Source organism: Dipodomys spectabilis, unplaced genomic scaffold (genome assembly GCF_019054845.1).
Source record: "Dipodomys spectabilis isolate Male_0828 unplaced genomic scaffold, ASM1905484v1 ptg000173l, whole genome shotgun sequence".
NCBI classification, from domain to species: domain Eukaryota; kingdom Metazoa; phylum Chordata; class Mammalia; order Rodentia; family Heteromyidae; genus Dipodomys; species Dipodomys spectabilis.
In genome coordinates, this window is record NW_024870850.1 from 7066097 (window position 1) to 7082223 (window position 16127).

At 42.6% G+C, this 16127-nt stretch overlaps 1 protein-coding gene across 1 annotated transcript; it reads left to right on the forward strand.

Annotated features, from left to right (window-relative positions):
* The first annotated feature begins 1031 nt into the window (after nt 1–1031).
* Nucleotides 1032–15222, forward strand: LOC122119582 (vomeronasal type-2 receptor 116-like). The gene is made up of 7 exons (XM_042693595.1): nt 1032–1220; nt 1955–2121; nt 8720–9008; nt 9389–10198; nt 11181–11408; nt 12401–12524; nt 14303–15222. The coding sequence occupies exons 1-7, from the start codon at nt 1032–1034 to the stop codon at nt 15220–15222; spliced, it is 2727 nt and encodes a 908-aa protein (XP_042549529.1).
* The last annotated feature ends 905 nt before the right edge of the window (nt 15223–16127 follow it).

The following is a 16127-nucleotide window of genomic DNA, read 5'->3' on the forward strand; positions in this document are numbered from 1 at the left end:
CTAGCAAGGAAAGCTGATACATGGTTCAGGCAGAAAAGGTAAACTGCCTTCCCACAGTACATGGAAGCGCATGGAGAAGACAGAGGAAAAGGAAAAAGAGGAAAAGAGAAAGAGAGAGAAGGGGACTTGTACTGAGCCAGGACCAGAGTGGATGTGGAAATGACCACAGAGTTTGGGGAACTTCTCACTGACCTAGGTAGGTGTGACCAAGGTGGTTCAGGGAGTAACCTCCTCGGATGAGGAAGTGACCTCAGAGTGTGGGGACCTTTGCTGACTCACAGTCAGGTGATTGAAGGGTGACAACTGGATTCAGGCAGGTGAAGAGGAAGTGGGGAGGGACTGTTCCCTTGGGCAGACTAAACAGAAATAGAGTAATAAATGAGGAGAACAGAAAAAAAGTTTGTCCTGTGAGCCAGCCACAGGTGGCTAATACCAGTAATCCTGAGTATAGAAGCAACAAAGAGCTGGGCGCCGGTGGCTCATGCCTGTAATCCTAGCTACTCAGAAGGCTGAGATCTGAGGATCTCGGTTCAAAGCCAGCCCAGGCAGAAAAGTCTGTGAGACTCTTATCTCCAATAAACTATTAGAAAAATGGAAGTTTCACTGTGGCTCAAGCGGTAGAGCACTGGCCTTGAACTGAAGAGCTGAGGGACAGCGCCCAGACCCAGAGTTCAAGCCCCATGACAGACAAAAAAATTAGAAACAACAAAGATTTCTATCTCAGTACCTAAGTCAGGCTTGGTCCCAGCACTGACCCTTTTGCAAGGTCCTGCTGGCTACCAACACCAAGTAGCATTTGCATCCTTACTTTTCCAACTTACATTTGCTAAGCCCTTCCTCATAAATATATACAGCCAGATCACAGAACCAGCCACCATGATGAACTCTGTGCAGAGCAGGACCCTATGCTGTGACCTTGGTTTCACTTCTATTATGAGGAACTTATAGAGAAGACAGGTAGGGAGAAATGGACAGAGCTGGAACCACACAGTTGTCCAAGTAGGAACAAAAATTCCTGGAGCACTTAGGACATGATAGGGACACAGCAGAGCAAGACTCATCCATACATCCACAGTGACCAGGATCCTCAGTGTGCAGGCCTGCTGTGTTCCCAGAAAGTCATCCATCATAGAACATCTCTGTCTAACAGTGGACCATCACAATATGTTGATAGGTGCAGTCTGATGGTCAACGATATGCAAGCACTGAAGATGTTCAAGGTTCAGAGTGAAAATGTTCAATTGGATATGTGCATTGACCTTGAATTATTGATCTGTAATGATTGAATTCAGGGAGACTGTTGGCAACACCTGCAGCAGTAAATAAATGCATTGATCTCTTCTGGATGCTTGTGCATGTGCAGTTGGTATGAAAACCTGAATGGGTCATTTCACCAAACTTCTGTGTCTCCCTTGGCCCTAGGTTGTGAGCCTGCCTATCCTCATCTTTGATGGTGCTCCGATAACTCTGACTGGGCATTTGTTGGCCATGGCACTCTATGACAATTTGACCTTCACATGGCATCTTCTGGTGTCATCCATTCCCATCATCCCTAGTGATCCTTGATTTTGTGTGCTTTTTTTCTTTTCAACTGTTTGCTTTCACAAAAGTTTGTGAACAACTCAGCAAGAAAGGAATCCATCCCTGGAGTTTCATTATCTACAGTCTTTGATGAAATCATGCTCCTGAGGGTGTGAAGAGGAAGATGGTACACATGTTTTCTCACTTGAGTTTTGACCTTTAAGCCAGACCCCAGATGCAGAGCCAGAGGGCAGAACGGGCTCTGTGTTCCTCTAGGACAGTGGAGGCCTTCCACGTAACAAGAAGCCACAAAAACTGAAGATCCATTTAGACACCTGCCTGACACAGAAATCAGAGTCTGCATCCAGAATCACAGCTCCAGGTCAAAGCAGCAACAATGTTCCCTGTGGCTCTGACACTGCTTCTCCTCCAGCATCCACACCTGGTCAGTTCCTCTGAAGATGGCAGACGGATTTGCACAGAGAAATCTGTGACACACAGCAGGGGAGATATGGTCATTGCTGGATTTTACCACCTCTATTCTTGGGAATTGTTCATTCAAAACTTGAATGACCCTACCCTGCAGCAACAGAACATTCAGTAAGTGATTTCTTGGGTTTTTTTAAATTTTGAATTTTCTCTTTGGGTTACAGTCAGAGGTGGGGGAAGTTTGGACACAATCACTGATGTGCTCTGCATCTTCTACACTGCCCTCACTACAACAGTTCTACTTCATTTCAGATTTTCCTGATGAATATTTTTCTTTCATCCAAGGGTACAGAGTTTTCTGTCTGTCTTCCATTCCACTCCCCTGTCCCAGGTTGCTGTCCTGACCACCCCACCATCACTGTTACTCAGGGTCAATGGGGTGACCAAGAGTCCATACGAAGACACTAAAGCACAATGTCCCCATTCATAGGGCAAAGGTCAGGTAATCTTCAATCTATTCTCTTCTTTATACTTTTCAAAACAGGACCAATGTTTGGACCTCCTTCAGGGCAATATTTCTTAGGGTAGACATGCAGTTTCTGCTTCTGGGGTTATTGCATGTCAGCAAAGCTCTGGGAATGGGAAGCTGCTGGACAGATCAAGGATAAGAGATCCAAGAAACGTTTGATTTTTTGCCCTTAACTAATGCAAGTAAGCATCTGCCCTGATGTCCATGTCTTGGCCTGTCTCCTATGTCATTCCCTGAAGCTCTGCTTCCATTCCTTGTTCTCCAACATCTTTCTAGGCTTATTTATTTTTCCATGCTCATAACTTCCTAAACTAGATTTGAATGATTTCTTTATATATATATATATATATATATATATATATATATATATATATATATGTAGTCAATAATGGGGCTTGAACTCTGGGCTTGGATGCTGTCCCTGTGCTATTCAGCTTAAGTCAAGTGCTCTACTGCTTGGGCCGCAGTGCCGCTTTCAATTTTCTACTGGTTTATTGTAGATAAGTCTCGTGGACTCTTCTGCCCTGGCTGGCTTTGATCCCTGATCCTCAGTAGCTAGGATAACAGGCATGAGCAAAGGTGCCTGTTTTTTTCATATGTTTTATACACACTTTCATTCATGCTTTTGACCCAGGTGAGCTCAATATTTTCAGATCTACAGAATTCTCTGTAAACTATGGAAGTCATGAATAAATCTTCTCAGACAAGTTGTGTGAAAACACCCTGTATGGGGTTTGTTCAGGAGAGGGGTTTGTGCCATGAGAGATTTGTGAGGGTTATTGAAGCAACTGAACATGGTGAGGAAGTGAGTGAGAAAGATGGGGCTCATGTACAAACCCAGGATTAGAAACATACCCCTATGGGAGTTGGGAGATGCCAGAGCTATCTTCTTCTCTTCTCTGTCCATTCTCTAATTGAGGGTGTGTGTGTGTGTGTGTGTGTGTGTGTGTGTGTGTGTGCCTGTGTGTGCATGTTCACACACACTCTGGTACTGAAGTGTCATCTTAACTCCTGATGGGTGTCCCCTAGCATTTTTTCTCTCATGGCTGGCACTTGACCCAAAGCTCTGCTACCAGTTTCTTTTCTTATTGTGAAAATACTGTATAGAAGGGTTACAATTACATGGGCAAGATAATGAGTACATTTCTTATCAAGCATTGTTGCCTCCTCCTTTGTTATCCCTTCCCATCCCTACCCATCTCCCACCCTGCCAACCGCCCCACCCTACCCCCACCCAAACAAAGATATAAAGTTAGTTTTTTGACATAATGACTTGTGCATCTCATTGTTGCAATGGGTCCACCTGTATCCCTATTTAAACATTTTTTTCCCTTCCCCTCCACAAATAATACCAACAAAAAATACAGTGAAAGCAGGGGTTATACCGTGGGGGAGGGACATATAAAGCAACAAAGAAATCATCTTATAAATATGTTTGAAACAATCGAATCAAAGAAAAAACATTTGAATATGTATCTTGGGGTTCATTTCACCTAACATCAATTTATCTGATCTTTTCTGCTTCTCTCAGACCTTTACTAGTTTTTGCAAATAAGGGAAACCATGGGACCTGTGTTTCTTTGGGCCTGGCTTACTTCACTTAATATAATTTTTTCTAAGTCTTTCCATTTCCTAACAAATAGGGCAATGCCATTCTTTTTGATGGAGCCATAGAATTCCATTGCGTATCTATACCACATTTTCTTGATCCATTCATCTACTGAGGGGCATCTGGGATGGTTCCATATCTTAGCTATGGTAAATAATGCTGCAATAAACATAGTTTTACTTATTGTGCATAGTTGTGCTTAATATGGTCTTGTTTGTGATCATTCAGGTAAATGCCCAAAAGTGGGATTGCTGGGACATAGGGGAGCTTTATGTGGAGTATTTTGAGGAACCTCCTTACTACTTTCCAAAGTGATTGAACAAGTTTACACTCCCACCTTCTGTACACATCCCCTCCAGCATCTGTTGTTATTAGAGGTCTTGATTATAGCCATTCTAACTGGTGTGAGGTGGTATCTCAATGTTGTTTTGATTTGAATTTCTTTTATGGCTAGGGAGGTTGAGCATTTCCTCATGTGTCTTTTTTGCCATCCTTCTTTCCTCTTCAGAGAAGTTTCTCTTTAAGTCTTTAGCCCACTTATTTATTGGGAAGTTGTTTGTTTGAGAATTTGTTATTGCGGGATTTAATTTTTGAGTTCCAAGTATAATTTAGATGTGAGACCCTTGTCTGTTGTATGACTAGTGAAGATCTACTCCCAATCTGTGGGCTTTCTATTGATCTTGCTAGCTATGTCCTTTGCCATTCAGAAGCTCTGCAATTTCATGCAATCCAATTTGTCCAACCTTTCTATGATTTGTTGTGTTTCTGGGTCTCAACAAGACCTAGGGTTTCTCCTATTCTGTCCTGTAATGTTTTCAGAGTGTCTGCTTTGACTCCGAGATCTTTGATCCATTTGGAATTGATTCTGGTGTAGGATGATATACAAGGATTTTCTACTACCAGTTTCTGTGGGATTGCTTGCACATAAGTGTGTCACAGACATTCCTGCCCAAAGTGAGCAAAAAACATAATTCTCCAATCTCAGCCTGCTTAGTAGTTATAATTACAGACCTGAGCCACCAGTTACTAATTCATATTTAGTATTACTGACATGCAAGCTGTCAAGCCTCAGTTACATTGTACACAAGGAAATCAGCAAACATCCATGAGAGTTGAGATTGTCTCTATGAGAATTTCCCCAAAATGATTCTATTGAATGCTAGGAGAACTCATCTTTCTGCAACATTCTTGATTCATAGTGGCACATGATACCATCTGGCCTTCGAAATGTCTCAGAATTAGCCCAGTCTGCCTGGTCTGGCTTTGTGCCTGTCTTTCCAGAAATTCCAGGCAGGCTTCAGTGTTCCTGAGTCTGTAGTGACTTCCACAATGGCGGCACTAGAGGGAGTGCAGGCCTTGAGGGAAGTGAGCTGTGAGGTGATAAACCACTTCAGTACCAGAGAAAACCAAAGGCAATTTTGATGACAAGTACTCTGTGGTTCTAAAACCCTCAAGAGAACCCTAATGAGTTGTGGATCCAAATATGCCTAGCAGTGGCAAGATCTGTGTGCTGGAACAGGCCTTGGTCACAGCTCTGGCCACCAGAACTCTATTACACCTGGAATACCAACCAAAGGGTAACCAAAACAGATGAAGGTTAATGAAGTTTTCCTCTAAAAGTAGGGACTCTTCACTTGGAATCCTTGACTTTGATCACAGAAGAAGAAATTCTAGACAAATCTCAACAGTAAGAAAATGTAGCAGAGCTTTACAGAGTAAGGAAGCAAACAAGAAAGCAAGTAGACAAACAGGAAACAGAAAGGCAAAGACACACTCTAACTGAAGAGAGACACACAGCTCTTGGGTTGTCAGGGGTATTCATATGGTAAAGGCAGGAGGTTTGATTTCAAAGTTACACAAACATAGGTGTCTCACCTTTGCTCTAATCACTCCTAGTGTTACACTTTCTGAGTTTCTGTATGCTTTGGCCATTCTTTACAGATGTTTATCCTTGAGGGAAGGAAGGTGTGCTGTTGTCAATATTTGGGGTAGAACATTGCTTAAGTATGGGGGAGCATCTTGGAAGGAAGGCATATACCCTACAAGACAACTGCTAATTCATATGAGAAATGCATCTCTCAGGAAGCAATGCAACCTGTCGTCTCTCTTTGAAGTAAAGATAGTAGCCCTGTGTTTCTAAATCACATGGTTCCGTCTTGCTTTCTCTAGGACTCATTGTTTTTTCCTTCATTTATCCAGCATCTTTTTGTGCTCAATGGCTTTGGTCCCTTACTATTAAGATATGTAGATGGATGAGTAGCTCTCTATTTGCTGTAAGCTTCCCATACCTCATTTTTACTAACCTTTTCTACTCCATTTTCCCCTAAATAACTTCATTCCCTTAATATTAAGGGAAGTAGATGGACAAGCTTTAAGCTTGAGTTTTTGAATTCCTGGCATGCATTAACCAGGCCTCATTTTCCTTAGTCTGTCCTGCCTGAGTACAGCATCCTCACTCCATTGCAATCAAGACCAAATTAGTGCTAAGTGAGCACTAACATCCACCCAGGTAGTACGTGGTAGAAGTGGGCTCGTGGGCCAAGATGGCCACACCATACACAATTAGTGATAGCTAGAATAGAATTCAGACTGTCTGGTAGTAGATGAGTTTCCCAGGTTCTAAGGTGATTATAGAGCTCTGCCATAGTTTGTCCTAGTTATGGAGTCATGGCAAAGTTCTAGTACTAACACCTGGCACACACTACCTGTGGGCCAATATCACCATCTTACTTCCCTGTCCTACCCATGACAAGTGGGATGGAGAAACATGCTGTGCCATAGCACCTCGGTAAGGTGTGTAAAGGAAGCCACAATCTGGCACAGGTGGCTGACGCCTATAATCCTAGCTACTTAGGAGGCTGAGATCTGAGGAACAGGGTTCAAATCCAAAAGCCAGCCCAGGCAGGAAAGTCTATGACACTTTTATCTCCAATAAAACATAAGAAAGCCTGAAGTGGCACTGTGCCTCAAGAGTTAGAGAGCTAGTTTTGAGCTGAAGACTTTAGGGTCATAACCCAGGCCCAGAGTTCAAGACCCACACTGGCAAAAAAAAAGGAAGCCACAGGGACAACTTGGTGAATACTACCATCCACTCAGGCTATCTAGCATCCAGAAAGCCCAAACTGACATGTGGATACACTGAAGCCACACTCTAGCTTATGCTGCTATAGACCAATGAACACTGCATTCCTAGAGCAACTTATGTTTCTGCCTGATGCCATCTTGAGCACTGTCCTTCTAGGGCAATGGTCCCTCAGATGATTCACTGAGCAACAAGACTGGGACTGACCAGATGACAACAGAGTCACACAGGAACAGTGCCTTCACAAGGTTAAGCAGGAAGACAGGTTTCATCCTACTCTACTCATGGTGGAAACTAATGGAAATGGCATTTGGTTCTGCCTCAGGGACCTTCCAACACCTTCTGAAAGATTCTAATGGAAGCTGGGGTGCCAGCACCTAACAGTGCCTCTAGTTTATTCTGGATTTTTGGCCCAACCATGACATGCCTGACAAAGGGTTCGAAGAAAAACCCTGACCCACTCTTATGCCATGCTCACTAGGAGACTGTTTCCCATACCTACTGTCGTTCACAAGATTGGAAGAGGGAGGTTGTGGCAGTGTCTTCCTTCTCTGTCCTGAACCAGTTCCAGAGGCAAAATCTAAATGTCTGAACCCAAGATTAGAGACTATAAGCACTTCCCCAGCACTGGTCTCAGTGTATGGGGATAGTGCTGAGATTTAACTTTAATTCTCTCACTTCCTGCAATGTCAGAGGGTTTCTGTACATAATGAGCTATAATGCTGGTGATGGGGAGGAACATGGAGATGGCTTCTTCCCCCTTTTCTCACACATCTTTTTCTGTTGTTTGTTCTACTAGTGAAGTATCCTCCAGTCCATACTCCCTGACTCTCTTCTGTTCTTTGTTGGGTGAGGCAATCTTCATGTTCTAGCTTCCTGGGCTGCCATTTTTCTCTGCTTCTGGGGAATCCCCTTGAATGATGACATTCTCCGAGTCAGCGTAGTGTGCCTTTACCACATCAAATGAATTTTGTACATCTGTGTTTTCTTTAATTTCATCACAAGGCAAGATTCACTTCTTTTCAGAAGGACATACCATTGGCGAGCAAGAACAGACACAGGGCAGCAGTGTGTGCTTATTTACTCCTAACACAGCAGGCACTGCCTCTCTGCTCATACTGGGTGAACTCAGGTGGACAATCTGTTGCCAATTGGAATCTATTTCTTAAGAGTTTTTTTCATATGCACAGCTAATTCAAAGTACTTAATGATTTGGGATGTGAGCTGGGCCTGCTCCTATGTCCCAACAGTCAGCAATGTTTTTCACAAATCCATACAGGACAGCGAGGAAAAGCCACCTTGCTCATTCCCCCCACTCTCTCTCTCTCTCTGAAATCTCAGAAGACTAGTCATCTCGTGTATCCTGATCAAGGCCTGTTCAGGAACTCCTAAGAACTTTTCTTAGACTCCAAGTTAGAATGCCATCCCGTAGGATCTACACATACTACTGTGTGTAGAAATCAGCATTTGATTCAACAAAGTCCTGAGATTCACAGTTAATCATTTGTAATACTCATATACCTACCCAAATTTTGTGATTTCTGTGCAGGATCAACTTAAAGAAATACCAATTGCTTCTCACCCTGCTGCTGGCTGTGGAGGACATCAACAAGAATCCCCATCTGCTATCCAACATGACTCTGGGGTTTGAGATCTATAGTGCACATTACTCAGGGACTGATATGTTAGAGGATCCTTTCACCTGGTTGTCTGGGAAGAATAAAAACAGCCCTAATTACACCTGCAGAAGAGACAGCAAAGCTATAGCAGCACTCACAGGAACCCCAAGCACATTTGTCCCAATAGGGACACTGCTGGACCTCTACAAACTTCCACAGGTGAGGCTGGGAGGCGTGGGCAGATGTGAAGCCATGTCCACATGGACTCTATCCTCAACAGGCTGAACAGGAGGTGGTATCACAAATCCTTCCAAATGCATACTCTCACAGGGAGAAGCCTCCAAAAGTGGGTGGGACATACACATTTTCATTGCTGCAAATAAAAGGAGGGGTGTTGGGAGGAAAGGATGACCCAAAGCTCTGAGCCTTATCTGTACACATCTACAAAGAGCTCAGAACATGGGAGATGACTTTGCAAATGGGATAAGCAAACTTTTGTTCCCACCACTCTACTACCAATTGTTGTGTCATTCACATCAGGACTGAGATTTGCCTATGGTTACCTTCTTCCTGATGTTGTGCTCATTTGTTTCCTGTAGTTCACCTTTGGGTCTTTTAATCCTCTTCTGAGTGACCATGGAACGTTTGGTACTGTCTATCAGATGGCTGCCAAGCACTCAGGTCTAGCCTTGGCTATGGTCTCTTTGATGGTTCATTTCAGCTGGACCTGGGTGGGACTGTTCATCACTGAAGACAACTATGGTATGTGGTTCCTCTCAGAATTGAGAGAAGAGATGGACAAGAGTAGAGTCTGTTTTGCATTTGAGAACATAATCACTTACAGTGTCCTTTCAGATTTCTCAAATGATCTATCGATGCAGCACCAGCTAATGGACTCATCAGCCAAGGTGATTATCATATATGGGGACAGTAAATTTCTACTAAGCTTTATTCTTAAATTTAGGCACATTCTAATTACAGGCAAAGTCTGGGTCCTGAACTCACCCTATGATGATGTGACTATTTCTAAGAAACATTTTCTCATTGACCCTTTCCATGCACCTCTTATCTTCTCTCACCATCATAGAAGCACTTCTGGGTTCACCAATTTTATTCTCAAAGAGACCTTCTCCAAGAACTCAAGAAATAACTCCCTTCCCATGTCATGGATTCAGTCTGTTTATTGTGTCCTGATTAAGTCTGACTGCAGAGACATGGAGAACTGTTCATACAATGCCACACTGCAATGGTTGCTGAGGCACATTTTTGACATGACCATGTCCGAAGAGAGTTACAATATCTACAACGCCGTGTATGCTGTGGCCCATGCCCTCCAACAGGTGTTTCTTCATTACATGGAAGAGCCACAAGTTCACAATGGGCAACCCAGGGCATTTCTCTCTTCACAGGTAATGACTTTGCTTTTGGGTGACCTACTCTAGGCATGCAGACTTTCTATAGAAGCTTTCATAGCAGATGGAACCAGGTCGTCTGGCTCCATTTTGGAAAACACAAGAGACTCTGGGCCTGTTGTGCTCTCCGTGATGTGACTATCGATATCTGAAGACAATGTTCTTGAAGAACCCTTCATCCATGACAAGGAAGTGCTGGGTCTACTTTCCCCATCCTCACTATGTGTGGAAAAAGCCATCCCTTTTCAATAGGATATATTCAAATTCTCCCTGTACCTTTTTAAAATAACAGATCAAGGGTGAATAATTCCTGAAAACCTAATATTGTCTGGACACAAGTGGCTCACACCTGTGGCTCACTACTGACTACAATTAACCACCAAATAGCCAGAGGGGGAGCTGTGACTCAATGGATGGAATGATTACTTTGAAAAGAACCAAAAAAAAAAAAACACCTCAAGTTTAGTACCTAGGCTCTGAGGTCAAACCACAAGGAAGCATAAACACACACACACACACACACACACACACACACACACACACACACACACACACATACACACAGTGAACTAAGTCTTGCATAAGGTAATCTTTCATGGTTGTCAAAAATATTCTATGATTCCACTTAGTTTGTTATTTACCTATATTTCAGATTGATTCTCTGATCTCAATCACAAAATAAGTGATTGGAATGCACTTTAGAGAGTTCTTTGAGGTCTGTTATATAATAATTCATTATTTGGTCAGATGTGGCTGGAGTTACATTCGCTTGAAATTGAGTTCCTGCATCCCATCCTGGATACCCAGGTTTTAGAACTTGGTAACACTTTAGTCTGCTGTGGGCCTGCATTTGATACAGTTGGTTGGATTCCTGTGGTGTGTGTGAATCAGGGGATGGGAATGAAGAGTAATCCATTGTTCTGGGGTTCTGTGATAACTCTGGGTAGCGCTTCACCATACTATAATGTGTCCCTTTTAGCTGCATCCCTTTTTGAAGAAGATCCAATTTACCAATCCTGTTGGAGACCAAGTGGTTTTGAATGAGGAAAGGAAATTGGAGGCAGAGTATGACATTAAGAGCTTTTGGAATTTTCCAGAAGGTCTGGGACAAAAGGTGAAAGTTGGCGAGTTTTCTCCATCTAGGCCACATGGTCAACAACTGATTTTGTTTGAAAATCTGATAGAGTGGCCCATAGGAATTACCAAGGTGGGTCATTTCTACATTTTTCATTCTCTCCTTTTTTTAAAAAAAATATATTGTTAGTAGGAAGTAGTTGTAGAAAGAGCTTACAGTTCCCTAAGTCAGGTTACGATTATAATGCTTGTAGACAATGTCACCACATCCTTATTTCTCCCCCAGGGTTGGTCTTTTCTAACCATAATGCCATGATCTATGTATAAATGAGCAATAAGCTTATCCTGTTTTAAAGCTTGTTCAATAAAACTTTGTCTTAGTATACATTTTAAATGTTCTGTTTCTCGAATATTCTTGCTAACAGATTCATGGAGGACGCAGGGGAACAATTTCGTTACCAATATGTTGTGCTATGTTTGCATATTGAATATCATAAAGGTGAATGACACCTGGGAATCATCATTCCAGCATTGTGACCAAATATCTGAGGGAATCAATTTAGAAGGCAGAAAGGGTTGCTTTGCTTCTGCCTGTAGATGTCAGACCATGGTTGAGAAGATTATTGCTTCTGAGTCTGTGGTGAGACAGGATGTAATGAAAAGAGCATCTGCCAGTAAAATCCACCCACTTCCTGACAGCTAGAAAGCCAAGAGAGATGTGAATGGCCCTGGGTACAGCAGCACTTCCAAAGCAATTAGCTATGCTTTAGAGTGTGGGTTTGAAGTTTCCCTGAATGATTTCCTCTCATGCTCTTATTCCTCTGTTCACATCACCTGAATTCAAGAATGAGATGCAGGACTAACTCCCATTTCCTAATTTCCTAGAATTAACATCCACCAATTCAAGGCTCCATGACTTCCCGATAGCATGAGGGGCTGGGTGTCGAGGCCCCACATGTTCTTCAGCTCATTTCAGATGAAACTGTAGGAAGGTTCAGTCTCAATTTATTAGCTGTGTATAGAAAGATTATGTGTTTTGATTATCTTTTCCCCTAAATCACTGGAGTGTCTCAGATGTTAGGTAAAAGGATAAATGGGCACTAACCTTCATCTGAATATTCTCAGACTCCTCAGTCTGTCTGCACTGATAGCTGTGGTCCTGGATTCAGGAAGGCCTCTCTGGAGGGAAATGCTACCTGTTGCTTTGATTGCACTCCTTGCCCAAAGAATGAGATTTCTAATATGACAGGTGAGTCTGTACAGACAAATTCCCCATCTCTCTTTCCTAAACTTCAGTCCATGCAAGCCAGTGGAGTGATCTGCAGTAACATGTAAGGAACACGCATGCACCTTCACGCAGAGTTCCACGGTTACCATTAACCATACTTCTCCTTAGAAGAAACAACCCACTGTCCCTCTATTACATATCTGATTGTATTTTCTAATCTATTACAGGCTTCATCTTGAGAATAAACCTGCTCCCCTCTCCTCAGTCACATTTTTTTATTTAAAGAATAAAACACCCATGGTTTCCCTTATTGCAATAACTAGTATATATCTAGGACAAGCAGAAAAGGTCAAAAGCTATGTATAAATGATCATATAAGTTGATGTTAAGGGAAATGAACACTAAGATAGGGACACAAGTGGTTTTTTCCTTTTTTTAATGTATTTATAATGTACAATGAGATTTTTTTGTTTCTTTGGTATGTTCCTTCCCTATGGTATAACACCTGTTTTCACTGTATTGGATTCCAGTACCCTGCATCTTGTATATATATTTATCTAATTTGGGGAGGAGAAGGTAAAAACAAACTGCTTAAATAGGAATTGAGGTTGACCCATTGTAACCATGAGATGTACAAGACACTATATTAAAAAATATCTTTACAGCTTTCACGGGGGGGGGGGGGGGGAGTACTTGGGGAGGTGGAGAAAAAAGTGATGGTAGGGGAAAAACAAAGGAGGAGGCAACAATGCTGGATAGGAAATGTACTCATTACCTTACTCATGTAACTGTAACTACTCTGTACAGTATTTTTACAATAAAAAAACATAAAAAACAAATGAGGGAGAGTAATGCATACACTAATGATACAAGGGGCTTTGTTATGATTACTCCATATCTGACACTGGCACTAGCCTGACTAGCAATTCTTCAAATTTAAAAGATTCAGAAGTAGTTTACCATATCCATTTTATTTCTCTTCTTCCTCCTCCAGCTGATCTTTCCCAGACTCTATCATATCAGTGGAGGAACATTGTTCTTGGCACAGATCAAATGATCAGGAAGTCTGTGTTTGGTGTAAGGAGTAGGTTGAGGTTTGGATTAGACCCTCTTATACAAAGTGAAGTGGTTGGGCTGATTCTCTGTTCCCCATTATTTCTTGAATGAGTAGCAGAGTACCAGAGTTGTATGACCTGTCAAGAATGCCGCACATAATACTGGTAATTATATATTACACCTGTAATCCAAGCGACTCAGGCAGTTGAGATTTGAGGATGGAGCTTTGATATAATGGTGGGCAGGAAACTCAGTAAGAATATTTCCCAACATTAAGCACCAAAAGAGCTGGAATTTGAGCTGTGGCTCAAGTGGTAAAGTGGTAGTTTTGAGAATGAATACGTCCCATGACCAGAGTTCAAGCACTGGAGGAAAGACAGACAGATGGAAGGAAGGAAGGAACAGCTAGGGAGGGAGGGAGGGAGAGAAAGAGGGAGGAAGGGAGTGAGGGAGAGAAGGAAGGAAGGAAGGAAGGAAGGAAGGAAGGAAGGAAGGAAGGAAGGAAGGAAGGAAGGAAGGAAAGAGAGAGATGAACATAAAAAAGAGAAAGGGAGGAGAGGAAGAAGAAATGTGAGAAAGTTTTCATGTGAAAGCATTTTGATATAGAGAGTTACTCTATTGGTATTGAACTCAGTACAGGTCATTGGTGAATCAGGGAAAATGGGCAAGCTACTTGATTGAAGGGCCTGAGAGGAAACACAAATACTGAACACACACAAATAGTGATTCTCACTCCTCAGCAGACATGGAGCAGTGTGTCAGGTGTGCAGATCATCAGTTTGCCAACACCCAGAGAAACCTCTGCCTGATGAAAACTGAGAACTTCCTTGCTTATGAAGACCCCTTGGGCCTGGCTCTAGCCTGCACAGCTTTCTGCTGCACTGCACTCACAGCTGCTGTTCTTTGGGTATTTATCAAGCACCAAGACACCCCCATTGTCAAGGCCAATAACTGGACCCTCAGCTACATCCTGCTCATCTCCCTCATCTGCTGCTTCTTCTGCTCCTTGCTCTTCCTTGGCCGTCCCCACACAGCTGCCTGCATCCTCCAGCATACCATATTTGCAGTGGTCTTCACCGTGGCTGTCTCCACGGTCTTGGCCAAGACCATCACTGTGGTTCTGGCCTTCACTCTCACTGCTCCAGGGAGACACACGAGACAGTGGCTGCTGTTCTGGGTTCCTAACTTCCTCATCGCCATCTGCACTCTCATCCAGGTGACCCTCTGTGGCCTCTGGCTGCGATTCTCTCCTCCCTTTGTGGACACAGATGCACAATCTGAACATGGTTACATCATCATCCTGTGCAACATGGGCTCTCTCACTGCCTTCTATTGTGTCCTGGGATATCTTGGCTCTCTGGCCCTGGCCAGCTTCACTGTGGCTTTTCTGGCCAGAAACCTGCCTGACACCTTCAATGAAGCCAAATTCCTGACCTTCAGTATGCTGGTGTTCTGCAGTGTGTGGCTCGCCTTCCTGTCTGTCTACCAAAGCACCAAGGGGAAGGTCATGGTGGCCGTGGAGGTCTTCTCCATTTTGGCCTCCAGTGCAGGCCTCCTAGGCTGCATCTTTGCCCCCAAGTGCTACATCATCCTGATAAAACCTGAGAGAAATTCTTTCTCCAGGTTCAGGGAGAGATCACTTTCTAGAAGAAATAAACATTAAGATAAACATAACTGTTGCCTAGAATGGTCAGAGGCTCTGAGAACAATCTATACCAATTTCAGTCACATCTTAGTTTAATGTGAGGAATTCTTTGAACAAAGCAGTTACTCTTATTTATTTTTCTGGTTATGTTAGAGTCATAGCACATTCCCAACAATACCTCCTACATTTTCATTCTAACTTGGATATTTTATGCTTCCTCCAGTGTAATCTGTCCTTTATGTTATCATACTTCCTAACGAGTACATTATCTACTGTGCTTTTTCCTTTCTCTTTCCTGCCTCAATTATTCTTCCTACCTATGCTATATCACTGCTTGAATATCACTATACTGCTAAGCTACTGGTATAGAAAGTTATGCTGTTGAACATTTCCATGCCTCATTATGGTAACTCAAGTCCATTCTCTGACTTAGCTGTATATTTCTGTTCACATCTTTTCTATTTTGCTATATTACTGAGTGTATTTTACTGGAAATTTTCTGATTCTCTCTCTTCTTTCTTTAAGAATTTTAGAGCAAGATGTTAATCTGTTGCAGTTTCCTACAGGAATCTATGAATGTATTTTTTTAAGGAAGAAATGTGAGTGCACCAACATAACTACAGTTGTCCAAATGAGCAGCTGCAGCAATAGTTTGCTTATTGGTCATTATTTCTCATTGAAATCCAAAGATACAGAGTACATAATTGGCCAAGCAGAGCCTTGTCATCCCAGTCCCTAACAATCTTCAATATTAATGGATGGAGAAACGGAATAATTTATAAGAGAAAAAGCTCCCCAAAAGAGGACAAAAACATCAGATAGGCTCAGACTTCAAAACTCTCAATGATCTTTACAATTCTATGAGAACAAGAATGATTCAGAAGGGTCCCTAAGAAATCAGAAATGTTGAGGAGCTTGAAGTA

Bases quoted from the DNA above. Each gene is read 5' to 3' on its own strand.
- LOC122119582 (XM_042693595.1), top strand. From the start codon at position 1,032: ATGATAGGGACACAGCAGAGCAAGACTCATCCATACATCCACAGTGAC. The intron at 11,409-12,400 runs GTGGGTCATTTC...GAATATTCTCAG, and splicing joins GGCCCATAGGAATTACCAAG to ACTCCTCAGTCTGTCTGCAC. The intron at 12,525-14,302 runs GTGAGTCTGTAC...ACTCCTCAGCAG, and splicing joins TGAGATTTCTAATATGACAG to ACATGGAGCAGTGTGTCAGG.